The following is a 13,947-nucleotide window of genomic DNA, read 5'->3' on the forward strand; positions in this document are numbered from 1 at the left end:
AATCAACTGAGTTTCAAAAAGTCTTTGTCATTCACAATATTTAACACATGATACACTGATGAAGGACATCATACCCCTTTCAAAGGCTTCCTTCTTCCTTTGATGTCCTTAGTCGGCAAAATGAGACACAAACACTGAAATGATACCAAAACGAACCACACCTATCTAAGATAAGAGTCGCTCAGATTCTTGTGCTTCAGTAGCAGCTGGTCGTTGGTCAGTTCAAGCTTCATCATATTGATTAGGAAACACAGCACGATTTTACTTAGACATTCCATTAAAGAGCCATTTCCTCCCCTGATTGAAGAACACAGTCTAAAGTTAAACCCAATGAAAGTTTCACTCTGTTCTTCATCTTGCATTTTTTTAATCACTTGCTCATTTCCTTTACTTCACAATCTCATCTTCAGTGTTTTAATTATGTCACGGTGAATGATAGCTAGTTTTAGGTGTGTGTGGGTGTGTGTGTGTGTGTGTGTGTGTGTGTGTGTGTGTGTTCTGTAGACTTGCTAAAAGGGGCCTTTTCGCAGTGCGTTCGACGGCTTCATCTGATAATTATTTCAGATTACATTAGAGGAAATTAAACATTTCTTAAAGTACGTGTGAGGGTGACAAAGTTATCAAGTGCAGTCGCAGGAGAGAGTGTGAATGTTGCACTTCCAAAAATGTAATTTTTTCGACTGCTAATAAGATCATTTTCAAGTGTTAAAAAATAATTAATGGTGTTACAGCAGTTAAGCATAAGTCGAGCCTTTGCGACACGTAGCTGTTGTAACAGTGGTCAGTGAAGAACGTAATTGGTCCTGAAAGGTGTGTTAATGATCAAAGTTACTTCTAAGAATAAAGCGACTTACTTATACAAACATGATGTGTGAAGTGAAGACTTGTATTTACTCACTTTGTATTTACCATATGACATGACCGACATCCGCTCATTACTAACAGTGAGCAGTAATATCTTTAATCTTCAGCCGAGTTGTGACTGGAAGTTGTTAAAATCTCTGAGTGAGATCAGACATTCTGTCATTTCCAAATCTTTCTGGGCCGCTGATCTGTCCCAACAACAGTCTCTTATCAGCTGATAAGAGTGTTTACACCCGCCGTATCTCTGTCCATTTAAGGGTTATGGAGCTGAGTCATAACTGATAAATCCTTTCCATGTTAAACTGTTGCAGGATCTGTGATTGATGTAGCATACCTACAGTTATTATGGTTACGGTGTTGAGCAGCACCAAACACTTTGACCGGCATGTAGGAGGCACATTTTATCTCACACGTTCAGACATGTGAAAAGATACAGTCAATAATTTAGTTCAAATATTGCAACTGTCATAAAAATGTACAGTTTTTTACTTTAGTTTTGGTTTATACATTTCTAAGTATTTAACAGTGACGCGTCATAGTAATTATTTAAAGCCCCCCTCCAGTGAAAATCAAGTGTTTAACCTTGCAAACATCTCCATGTGGTGTTCTTCATGTGCTACAAGACACATCAGGGACAACATGAGCAGTCATCTCCATGGCTGGGCCTGTCTGCTTTTAAACTGCAGTGTACCAAGGACAGGCTGAACAACACATTTTCAGATTGGCAGGTTTGAGACGTCACAAACCTAAGGAGCCAATCCCGTTAATGGACGGGGTGACGCTATGCATATCATTATGTGTAGCCTACGGCAACCACTTCTGCGATGCGTGAGCCAGCTGTAACCGTCATCGGAATTTTTGCAAACTCACGATTGACTACTAACGTTAATGTTACTAGTACTAATAACTACATTTCAAGCTAGCTAAGTCGTAACAAGTTACTACTAAACGATGTTTTCTTTTTGCGACAGAGGGGGCAGTTGGAAATGTGCATAGTGGGCGGGGCCTATGCAGATTCAGGACTTTTTTAATGAGGGAGAAGGAGGAGATGCCTTGGGAGGATTTTTACGGGGTAATTAAACATATTTTGCAGAAAAAACATATCAGACATAATTTATTATTTCAATCAGAGCATTTTATATGTTTTGCAACATGACTGGAACTGCTCCTTAAAGCCTGATGAGATATAAGGGAACATTACTACCATTCGATTCGAATGGGAGCACTACATTCACTTGATTAGAGTTATAAAACTGTTCGATTTATTATTTTTTTTAATTCTGCAACACAGCTTTATAGTCTATGGGCTATTTGTGGCACTTCTGGGTTCGTAAGGGGGGGTTATGGAATAGCAATGAGGTCATGATTTTGTGTGTAAACAACATTAATAATGAAAGAATGTGTTTTTTTTTTCATATGCAAAAAAATATGTCATGCATAATCCCCTGAACTGAAATTAACATTTGTGTGTATTCAAATTATTCAATTGTATTTTTGCATTTTTGTTTGTTTTTTAATTTGTCTTTAATTGTATTTCCCGTATTAGCTCTTAATAGGTTAATAATATACACACAGTATATATATTATGACGTTGCTTTCATGCCTGGCTATTACGTTGACAATACTTCTGGTGATTGGAAAGTCTGCTGAGATAATTGCAGCATTGGGAGGCACAGCAGCACACTCTTGAAATGAATGCATAAATAAATCTCTCTCGCACTCTCCAAAAGGTTTTGCTGACCATCAAGTGCAAATGTGGCCTGTTCAGTGGCATGTACCACAACCTGGAGTTGTTTTACTGCTACTTTGAATGCGCCCTCTTTTTTGAAAGCCAAAGCGAACTTTGACTTGCAAATAATCATGTCGAGATAGAAAAAATTAGAGTACAACCTCCAAAGTGAACACCATTTGAATTTTTCTTGTTAGCATGCATAAATCTTTTGCAAAATGCACTCACTGCTTTCAATGCTAATAGTGTTCACAGAAATCAAAGCTGTGCGATTCGTGCAAAGCAACAAGCGAGGAGAGAGATCTGCATAATGTTGGCTCCAGCAATGAAGAGCAAAACGCAGATCCACAGCGTCGCTCCCTCTTCGCTCTGCTCTCCTTCCAATAACATCATTAGCATTTTGACATCATCGTCCTAATTGTTGTTGGTTGCTCTGAGAAATGCTTTCCTTGGAGTGGGAGTCGGGAGGAAGAGGAGGGGGCTGGGGTGCTTCTGCTGTAAGGCCTTGTGCTTATCAGTGCAGGGCAGATACTGTTTCCTATGGTCCTGGCTGACAGGTGAGGTGTGTGTGTCTGTTGGTTGCGGTTGTCAGTGAACCCCCGGGACAGGTGCTGAGGGATAGGTTCGAATTTAGGAGCAGGTGCACCCCCCTTCCCCTCCCTCCCTCCTCCTCTCTTGCCTTGTTCCCTCACTCCCCCAGGAGGCATATGGTGAGAGTGATTGGAGAGACCTGGGGCCCGTAGGGAGTGCTCCTCTCCCCAGTTCATCTGTTCCAGACGGGGCCCTGCGGGACACTCAGGCTCTCCTGAGGTCCCTGTTGGCTGGGAATCAGGTCGAGTAAGCGGCTTCGCTTTAAGGTTGACTGCTTTGTTACAGTGTTGGGCGGGCGCGGTGGCCACCCCAGTTAGCGTTACACTGTGGAAAATTATAAACTGCAGTTTTGTACGCAGGACACATGCTGGACGGCTAATAGGTCACGCCCTCTAATTTGTTTGCTCACTAGCTCATTTGTACGCGAGTGTTGCTTTTAACCTCCCGCTCGTGGAAGAGAAACGCCATCTTGCTGCGATTCACCGGCTCTTATTTGTGAACCAGCTTACAAATGTGATGCAGTTCTGAGTGCACTAGGAGAGAGAGAGTTATGGGGGCATTTTAGGCCTTGTATAATATGTGTACCTCTTTTATGTGGTCATTTATTATAAGGCGAGCTCTATGAATAATGTATGATTAAAAGGCGTAATGGATACACTGGGACTCGTCAAAATAAAAGCAAAAATCCATTTGCTCTCCCTGTAGTAAATCCACTAGCTTGTCCTTGGGCTAATTTCCAACTTGGGACTTGGTGGGGGAGTGAGTGCATGTCTTGATAGCAATTCCACGGGAGGGAGGTGTTGGTTGTGTTGTAAAGTGAGAGAGAGGAGGGAGGAGGGAGGCGGAGGGAAAGTGAAATGAGACATGGATGAGGAACAAAGCCAGGAACACCTCCTTCTCTTGATGCCTCTTTCCTTCATCTCACTCCATCCCAGACCCTCTCTTCCTCTCCTTCACTCTCTCCTGTCTCAGTCTCTCACAATCTTAAAGCTCCTTCCCCCTGCCTCCGAGCAGCTGCCACTTCTGAGCCTGAAGAAAATGAAGGCAGATGAATCAATTTGGCCTGTGGCCCTAAAGTGCACTTGTCTGCACCCCAGCCTGGGCGGGGGGGATAATGAGCCGATAGATTGAGCCGGTGCCGGAGCCCGGCACTGAGCGCCGAGGTGCCTCCGCCTGCCACACCACCGGGCCCCACACATACACACACATGCATGCACACATTGCTGATGCCTCCCTTAGCAGCGGTAGCAGTCTGTCGCTGGGTTAATGGGGGTGAGGGTCCTTTGCGCAGGACACTTTTCAGAGCAAATTAGAGGAAGGATCTGTATCCGTCCTTTTCAGCCCTCCCTTTCCAGTATTGCCCCTCGTCTCCTCCCCGCCCTGTTCACGGGGCCCGGAGAACAGATTTGAGCTTGGTAGTGTGGAGCAGAAGAGCATCAGGGCAGCTAGAAAGAAAGGGGCGGGCGGGGGGCAAGGTCCAAGATCCTAGGGTAATAAGGATTGACACTGGGACAAGGCTGAGGCACAGCCTCCCTGAGCGCTGTTGACAGGTGACGGCAGGCTAGGGAGAGGAGAGTAGAGGAGAGAGGAAAAGCGAGGTCAGGACTCAAAGCTTCTCTTATTCAAGGAGGAAAAAGGTGGGAGACTGTGCAGCCATCCGATGCCCCCGTACACCCCCTGCAAGGTGAGGGAAGGAGGATCAAAGGAGCAGGACAACAAAGCATCACCCGCAAGCCTCCAGCCAGCCCCCTGCTGACAGGCTACAGATTGATCGACACTGCATGGAGAGTGAGGAAGAGTGGAAGTAAAGGGGAAGTTAACCAAGCCTAGCATGAACTGATGTGAACCACTACCGTCTCCATCGACGCCTTGACTAGCCCCTTCTAAGCAGGGGGGCTTGTGACTTCACCCAGGGTTAGAGGAGTATAAATGAGCAGACCCAAGTCGGCCCTGCTCAACTTGGGGGGAAATTAAGATGCTGGAGGGCCCTTTGAAGATAATTAAAGAGCACAGAGCGGCAGCCTCCAGAGAGGGACTGCAGACATGTTCAATACCGAGACTAATGGAGCTAATTTCCAGTACATTATTCATGTAAAACACAGGCCCCACTCAGCTATGTTTTTTCTATGTCTCTTCTGTCTGTCCTCTGAAGTCAAGCCGTCCCCCCAACACACACACAGATTAACCACACTCTCAAGCTGCGTCAACCTGATTAACCTTGCCCGCATACTGCATCGGTCAAACCTTTAATGTAAACAAACTTAATCCAAAAAAAATAACTCCTTAAAACAGGCAGGTGGCTGAGAACTGCTCCCTCCAGGCTACCCAGAATGCATCACAAAGGCAAGCATAGCAGAAAAGGCCTCATGACCTTGAACTGTGTCACCATTTGTGACTGAATACATCTCAGTAGAGACCATTAGCTCCGCCCTCCAGCCTCCTAACTTGTCCTTTAACATTAATGAGTACACAAAAAAGAGAAAAACAACACATGAGAGCTGTACAGTTGGGAGCTTAGGGCCAATTAAACACCTCCCCAGACAGGAAATTAGTCCCAGCCTTAATCACTGGCAGTCGGGGTTGCCAATCTTTTATCAGAGTTGGTGAATTCCTGCCTAGATCAATTGCTCTCCTGTCCCGCCGAACAGCGGCTCAGGGAACGGGTCTTTGCTCGTTGCATCATTAACCTAGGCGGCTAATTAGATGCTGCGCTCTGATCAATAGCCAAGTTGATTGCTGACTGGCTAATGTAGCCGCAGGCCTCAGAGGAGACGGAAACACTTTAGGCGCCTTCAGGAATTTGTCAGCAACACTGATGCTGGGTAAACAAAGTAATCAACGGCTGCACTTGACGGCGATGTGACGCTGACTGTACTCTGACGCTCTGCTTCTGCCTCCACGCTCGCCTGCCTGCCGAGGAGGATTGCTCTCTTCGTGCTCTCCTTGAGAGAAGGAAATCAAAAAGGCCACCGTCTATTTTGAGATTCAAGGAGTGATTAGGCTGACAGCTAGTCGAGGGAGAGCGAGAGAGGCGGGGAGAGGTGGAAGTCAAACCTGATTAGGCCCACCTGCAGCTTTCTCTTCCTTCCATCTCTGCACCCTGATTACTTGGCAACAGCTCCCTCCTCTTCTCCGCCAAACTCGCCCTACCCCACCCTCGTCCTGTCACTGTTGACCTCAGCGCACGGCTAATGCCCCTTGGCCAATCAGCATGCTTGCCCTGGCGGCAGCAGGGTAATTAAAAGGGAATTGTGTCTACTTGGCATGTGAGCTGGTGGGCACCGGGGTAGACAAACACTCTCTCTGCCGGCTTGCCTCCCTCCCTCTCTCCCAGCCAGGTGGCAGCGTACAGGACCTGTCAGATTAGCTGATGACCCTTTTAATTCTAGCCCAGCCGGGGGCCATAATTGATATTTACCGGGAAAGGTTAATTGTAGCAGTGATCTGCTTAAATTACAGTGGAGATCAGGAGAACGGGGCCAGCCACCGCACGTGCCACCGGGGGAGCTGCTACACACAAACTGCTAGTCAAATGGATTACACCCCGCGGCCATCGCCACTGTACTCCAAGGTGGGGAAGCAGCACGGGACACAGTGATTGGCTGGTTTTGCACCAGCACAGAGTCTTCCTTGCTGAGCTCGCCAACCTCCCATCTGGCCAGGAATTTGGGCGCGTGCCAACAGCGGGCCTTGATGGCCTGCAGTAAAACAAGCCATCCGTGTTTGCTGTGGGGTTACCATGATTTGTTAGGGTAAACAGCCTTTGTAGACTTAAGCTGCTGATATGTGATATCCTGCACCAGTCATTGATTGTATGACTGATGATGTAGCGTTGCCTGATGCTTGAGTATGTGTTTGTGTTATGGTCATGGTAGAAATCGGTCACTAATGATTGGTGGAGATGAAGTATAATATTAAAACTGAAACTCTTTCCTTTAAATCTTTCAAACTGTCCACATGACTACTGCAGTGCACAGCCACGTTTGGGTCTACTGAATGGTGGCTGCTGGGATCCTGCTGCTGACTGGTAACAGTAGGTGGAGTTTTGGGGTAGCAGGTGTTTTTGCTACAGCCAGCTCTGTTTTGCATTTAGCCAAAGCACAAACTGACACTGAGCTGTGGAAAACCACACCAACTTTGACCGACAGGTCACGAATATAGGAACCATGGCCCATTGAAAGTCAGTTGAAGCGATTATATTTATGCTTTATTGCTATGATTAGTCAAGTAACTTATGATTGTAGATAGTTCCTTTGTAACAGGAGCTATGATAGCATCAGGATATGTATGTTTGCCCCCTTGTTGACCTACCATTGTATTGCAATGTGATTTATTGAATTGAGTTTGTCTCTGGTCTATCCGGGGGTCCACCCTTTGCAGCCACAGATTTCTGTTTTTATTTATATTGTATTGAAACAACCTGAGAAATGCACCACATTTGACATTATTCTCAGGCTTGTGAAAGGGTTATTAAAGACCCCCTCCAGTGAAAATCAAAGCGTTTAACCTTGTAAACATCTCCATGCGGCGTTCTTCGTGTGCTACAAGACATATCAGGGACAACGGGAGCAGTCATCTCCATGGCTGGTCCTGTCTGCTTTTAAACTGCAGTGTACCAAGGACAGGCTGAACGACACGTTTTCAGATTGGCAGGTTTGAGACGTCACAAACCTAAGGAGCCAATCCCGTTAATGGACGGTGTGACGCTATGCAGATCATTATGTGTAACCGATGGCAACCACTTCTGCGATGCGCGAGCCAGCTGTAACCGTCATCGGAATTTTTGCAAACTCACTACTGACTACTAACGTTAATGTTACTACTACTAATGACTACATTTCGAGCTCGCTAAGTTTCAACAAGTTGCCACTAAGCGATGGCAGAGACGTGTTTAGTTTTCGGCCGTAATTTTACAAAAGGGAAAACGTAGCACGTAGTGGGCGGGGACTCTGCAGATTCGAGAATTTTTATTGAGGGAGAAGGAGGAGATGCCATCAGAGGATTAAACATACTTTGCAGAAAAAACATATCAGACACAATTTATTATTTCAAGCAGAGCATTTTATATGTCTTAAAACATGACTGGAGCTGCCCTTTAATGTTACATTTTGTTGACATTTAATTAGAAAAGCCTGATTTGATTTGATTTAATGTTGAAGGTGCATACCAAATGTGCATGTCCAAGGTTTTATCGTAGCTCTCTGCACTGACAAAATGCCAAAAGAATAATATTATTAGGTCTGCTGATTAAGTGCATTCATGCTCTGGTGGGAAACTCTAGCTCAGCAACAGCAAAGCATTCAAAAACCCCTTTACTGTATGTTGTTAGAGTGAATAATAAAAAAAATCCTTTGTCTGATGCACCTGAATGCATCAGGTAGAGTTCTTTCAATCGTTCTTTCAGCATCACCATCAATGTTAATGCAACGTTGACACTCGAGTAAACATCATATTCACTGCTGTGAGGACACATTAAGCTCTATGCAAGATGTTCTCAAGAGTGAAAGCATTTAAAAAATCTGAAATGTAAACTCCATGTCAGGTTTATGTATCTGGTAAATCGATGCTGGCACGGTCTTTTATCAATGCCAGTCTTTGTCCTTGCCATTCTCTTAAAGTAATAAAGCACACTGCAGTGATTTACAGTTACAGAGCAGCTTTTAGAATTATATTTCATGCCTTTCTAATGTCCATAAGGTAACTATAAATCACTGCCTCTCAGGGTGAACTTCCTTGTGAACATAGTGCCTTGGTTCATTAGGTAAGTACATGATTTGAAGATGTTCTCTCTTCTTGTGTCGCCTGCAGATCAAACCTTTGGCGCTACGTCCGGTCAAAGTCAGCGAGGACGAGACGGTGCAGGAGCTCAGCCGACCGCACAGGAGCAATTCTAAGGAGCAGCTCAGCGAGGTGAGTTCTTGGACGAGACCTTTCCCCTTTTAAAGACCTCCTACAGAGAGCCAGGCTATCCACTTTCACAGTGCAAAAGAGGGGGGACCCCTGAGGTAGGATAAAGAGAGCGGGCGGACGACGGCAGCATCGAGGCCGAGATCAGAGGGCAGCTGGTTCAGTAGCTCCTGCTGTTTCCAGCTATCACCTCATAAATCCCCCATGCGTTGGGAAAAACGCTGGTTGGCTGGCAGCACAGAGACAGGAAATGATTAAGCCGGTCACACAGCATCACCTAGTCGGCCTGGCATTATTTAAAAGCGTGGCACGGTTAAATGTAGACATGACCTAACGCAGCGCAGCCAGGTGTGGGCTGACCTCGCCGACCCCAGAGTGGAATGAGTTAAAGAAGCTGTTCCTATTATCTCCGCGCCGGCGTCCATATGCCAGCTCATTTAGAGGATGAGTAGGTGGCAAAGGCAAATGGAGGCCAGACATTGGTTCAGCATAAGGGATGAAATAATGCAATTTAGATACTGGGGAAGTAATGAGAATTTATGCAAAATCCCAAGCGGCTCATTTTAAATGAATGTAGAAATATGCTTCCTAACTAATGCCTGTCAAGCAGGCCTCCTAAACTAAACTAAATTCAATCAGACTGCTCATTTAGCTGACGAAAGCAGGAGCCGAGCGAGAGAGAGAAAGAAGAGGAAGGGAAATATGAAGCTTCCTTTTCCAGCAGGGGTAAAATGATGGAACGAAAAAGATTTTAATGAACTTATTAAACACATTGTTTTAAGCTATTCAGCATTCCAATTGAAAATCCAGGCTGATGGAGGGAAAAAAAAATCACCCAGCCTAATTTTTCCCATCTTCATCCTCTTTTCTCTTTAAGCCTTTCTGCTCCGTGTCTCTCGTGCACTGTCCCCCCTCTTCCCCTCGTACTATTTCTCTTGAATTTGTGTAAAAGGCTGTCTTTTAATGAAAAAGTCAGGAGGAAGAGGCGGGCTTGTCAGATAAAAGACCGAAGACGGTTGACAGTTCTGACAGGGATATACGACAAGCACGGAGAAGGAGGGGGAGGGGGTTGGTAGAGTGAGGGTGGAAGTGGTGGTTGCGGTGATGGGGGTGGGGGTGCACTGTTGAAAATTGCACGCTGTAATCGCCGACGGTGTAAGATGTGGCATGTCTCTCTAATCTGCTGCCAAATAAATGGTGCACAGACGCTGATCGTTGTAGCCACAGCATCCATATCTCCCCATCTCTCTCCCTCTGCCTGTCTATACTTTTTTCTGTCTGTCTGTCTGCGTGTTTATGTACGTCCTCTCTGCTGGCTGTTGCATCCCACTCCGTAAAGGCCTGGACATGACACACACAGATTCCTCCTCATCACATGTCACAGTCTCCCCTAAATTTTCTTATTTATTCAGCCCCATGTAATCTCCGCCACCGCACTGAGAGCACTGCTAATTTTCGTAAAACACGCTCTACCACATCAAAGTGGCTCCCCAGCTTTAAGAGCTCTTAACTAATGATGCCGCGTCTGCAACGAGTAAAATGGATTTCTCTTGTCTTACCGCCAAAGGAAATAGAGACAAATGCGACATGTGGACGCGCCCGCCTGCCCGCCTGCCCGCCTGTAAAAACAGTCATGCATCAATTTGGGAGCAGGGGGTAAAAAAAAATTGCAGGGGGATGCTGTTTGTTCATTGCCATGGTTGGGTCTTTATCTGTTTATTTTGACTAGGTAATTGTGCCTGCGGTGCAGCAGGGCCCCGGCACTAAGCCACACAGGGATTAGGGAAATGTGAGGTGGTGGAGGGGGTGGGATCCGCTGCATCTGTGTCCTGCAGAGCATAGGGTGGCAGTTGTGCTGCTTTCAGGGTCTCTAACACCCTCTTGTACCCACCCACACCCGCCCAAATGGAGCCAAACCCACGCAGCTACATGATCTTCCTGCCACAGAGGCCGTCCATGTTTGCATCCCTTTCCTCATCATGCTCCAACGAGCTGCGATTGGCCCACCCATTGGCCTTCCTGTGACGACAAAAACCAATAGTCTGGGTTGGTGGGAGATAGACCGGACCCTCCCCTCCCCTCTTGTCGCCATGTTTTTCTTTTTTCTCTTTTTTTTTTTTTCCCGTAAGGAGAGTGGAGGAGGGGGCATGGAAATGGGGAGAGGATTAGGGGGCGGATTTAGCAACATTTCTCTTCTCCGGGGCTGTTTAGTTAACCCTTAAATGCCGCCAGCATCCGCCCCATCCCTCTCACCGCCAACCACCATAACCACACACACACACACACACACACACACACACACACACACACACACACACACACACACACACACACACACACACACACACACACACACACACACACACTCATCCTCCTCCCTCCCCCACACTCACTCTCTGGGGCGGGTTCTTAAATCCTTTTGAAGTCCTAAGCGCTGCAGAAATCCATTGAGAGCCATGTATAATGGCTTTTAAGAGAGAGTGTTTAGCTGGATGCCGACCCTATGGCTTATGAACCGCTGGCGTTTTAATGGATCCCCCCTTTCCCTCCCCTCTTTTCCTCCCCTCACCGGCACTAAATCCAATGGATTGTCCCTCATTATCATTTAAATAAGCCTCTCTTTCTACTCAGAATGCTCCAAGTTGAATGAACTCTACATAGTAAGGCTAATTCTAAATGGCCTTGGCCTCCCACCACCTATGCACATATGCACCCACACACACAAACACATGCATATACACAAATGCACTCAGAACATGCACACACGAGGACAAGAGGCCGCATTCTCACTGGAACACACTTTTGGCCCTTTTGTGTCCACAGCTTTTGCCTTCTGTGCAGCCGCTTCTCCCCTCTCCTCTGGCCTCCTCTCTGGTCGCTGTAGCGATGGAGCAGAGAGGTTGAGCAGAGCGGGAATAGCCTTTTGATTCCCGCAGAGCCTGCTTTCCGGTTCGCGGCGGGACTCCTCCCTAATCGTCACCACGGGAGCCGTCCTGCGAATCAGAGGGGCACACAGACGTTGATGAGGGCTGAGGCCTAGAGCAGGTGTGGGAGAATGGATGAGGGGTTTTGGGAGGGTGCAAAACAAGGGAGGCAGCGGCGGTGAAGGTGTGGGGGAGGTCGTTTGGATTGAAGGTGGACCTATGGATGAAATTGGTCTAGCAGAAAAGTCCCCTCCAGAGACCAGGGGGGGAGAAATTGCCAATCTAGACAGAGGAATAAAAGAAGTGAAAAGTGGAAGTGGAGGGAGGGATTTTGAGATTGGTATTCGTGCTGGGCGCTGACAGACAGAGCCAGAGAACAGAACAAAACCCAACGTTTTCTGTCTCCATCCTGCTCTTGTTCAGCATTTAGAGGACTGCATTAGAAAACACGGGAGGTGTTTGATCGGCCAAAACATCTCCCTAAATGCATGAAAAGATATTTATCCTGAGTACAAAAGAGGCTGATGTAACATAACAAAGAGCGTTTTGTTTGCTTCCTAAATGTGCCAGGCAACATTTAAAAAGAGCTCCAACAAAACAACGACAAATCAAATCGCAGCATCTAACAGACCATGTTGTTAAAATGTTTACTGACAAAGTTACATGTTGGGAAATCAGCTCTTATTTTTAAATGCACAATATTTGCAGATTATATACCTTTAAAGTAGGGATGCACGATATTGGATTTTTTGCCGATATCCGATATGCCGATATTTCCCAACCTTTTTGCCGATTTCAATACCAATATATTAGGCACATTTTTTTTCCCACCTAATTGCAGAGAACATCAAGTCTCCCCTGTAGTGGAATTGATATCATGCCTACTCTTATTGTAGTGGCCCACTGGCAGATGCAGAAAGATGCAGTGCTTTTTAAAATGGACACATTCACAGGGCAATATAAGAAAAGTACTTAAACGTAGGTTGTGTACAAAATGACATATTTATTTGTAACATTTTCTTTCAAATAAAACTGTAATATTCAAACAACTTAGGCTTGGATGATGCTCTTCCTGAGACAATCCTGACAAAGTTCACCTCTTGCACAGAACAAATACATTAAATCTTGCACCCTTCTTCACGCTTGATGGAAGAGGCGTTGTGCAGGCAGTGCACACGCACACTCGCGCCGAGTTAATGTCGTAGGATTATGTCAAGCTTTTTAGGGAATCATCGAGCATTTAGGCATTATTGAAGCATTGTTTTATCGGCGGAAAATATCGCCAGGAAAAATGACATATCTGCTGATGCCGATATTTCATTTTCAAGCCATAATCTGCCGATGCCGATAACGTGCCGATAATACCGTGCATCCCTACTTTAAATGTCTGCCCTGGTGTACAAAAATGCCTTTTGGTGCTAGTATCATTAAGCACTGTGTGTTTTAAGTGCATAGTTTAAGCAACGTTTTATATGACGTTTTATATCGATCTGCACTGAAAGGCATCACTTGTAGTATGAATCCATCAGAAGCATAAATAATGCTTTCATTAGAAGTCAGCAGGCAAACATTACACATCTATCAGGTATCCTAGAAGTCTTTAAGTAATGCACGTACAGATCACAGTGTGCTTTAAACGTATATACACATCCATAGAATAATGCACCAATTGAATTAGTATTTCCACTATGGACTCCCCCATGGTGGAGTCCGGGATGTCTGGGAGTGATGTGTGCAGGCGTGGGTTACATGGCGGGGCGGGTAAAAGGTTAACGTGAATATTGATATTAAAGCGGCGCTGCTTCATCATGTCTGTGTCAGCGAGTGAAACGCTCCTTAAAGGTCATCCCTGTTCTCCTCTTTCTCCCTACAGAGTTCCACTCACTCGCTGTCAGGCCGCGGCTACTCGGTAAGTGGCATTTTCATGCTTCA

At 45.9% G+C, this 13,947-nt stretch overlaps 1 protein-coding gene across 5 annotated transcripts in view; it reads left to right on the forward strand.

Moving 5' to 3' along the window:
- The window catches only part of fbrsl1 (fibrosin-like 1), a 310,850-nt gene that overhangs the window by 134,831 nt on the left and 162,072 nt on the right, over positions 1-13,947 (forward strand). For 4 of the 5 annotated variants that reach the window (XM_069682291.1, XM_069682292.1, XM_069682293.1 and 1 more), the window contains exons 3-4: positions 8,993-9,094; positions 13,889-13,924. In XM_069682291.1, coding sequence (XP_069538392.1) covers positions 8,993-9,094; positions 13,889-13,924 — 138 coding nt within the window. The remainder of the gene's footprint in view (positions 1-8,992; positions 9,095-13,888; positions 13,925-13,947) is intronic. The other variant, XM_069682294.1, reaches the window with a different exon arrangement.

Source organism: Semicossyphus pulcher, unplaced genomic scaffold (genome assembly GCF_022749685.1).
Source record: "Semicossyphus pulcher isolate SPU_LCO1_2020_fin unplaced genomic scaffold, fSemPul1.0.p SCAF_6, whole genome shotgun sequence".
Classification (NCBI taxonomy): Eukaryota; Metazoa; Chordata; class Actinopteri; order Labriformes; family Labridae; genus Semicossyphus; species Semicossyphus pulcher.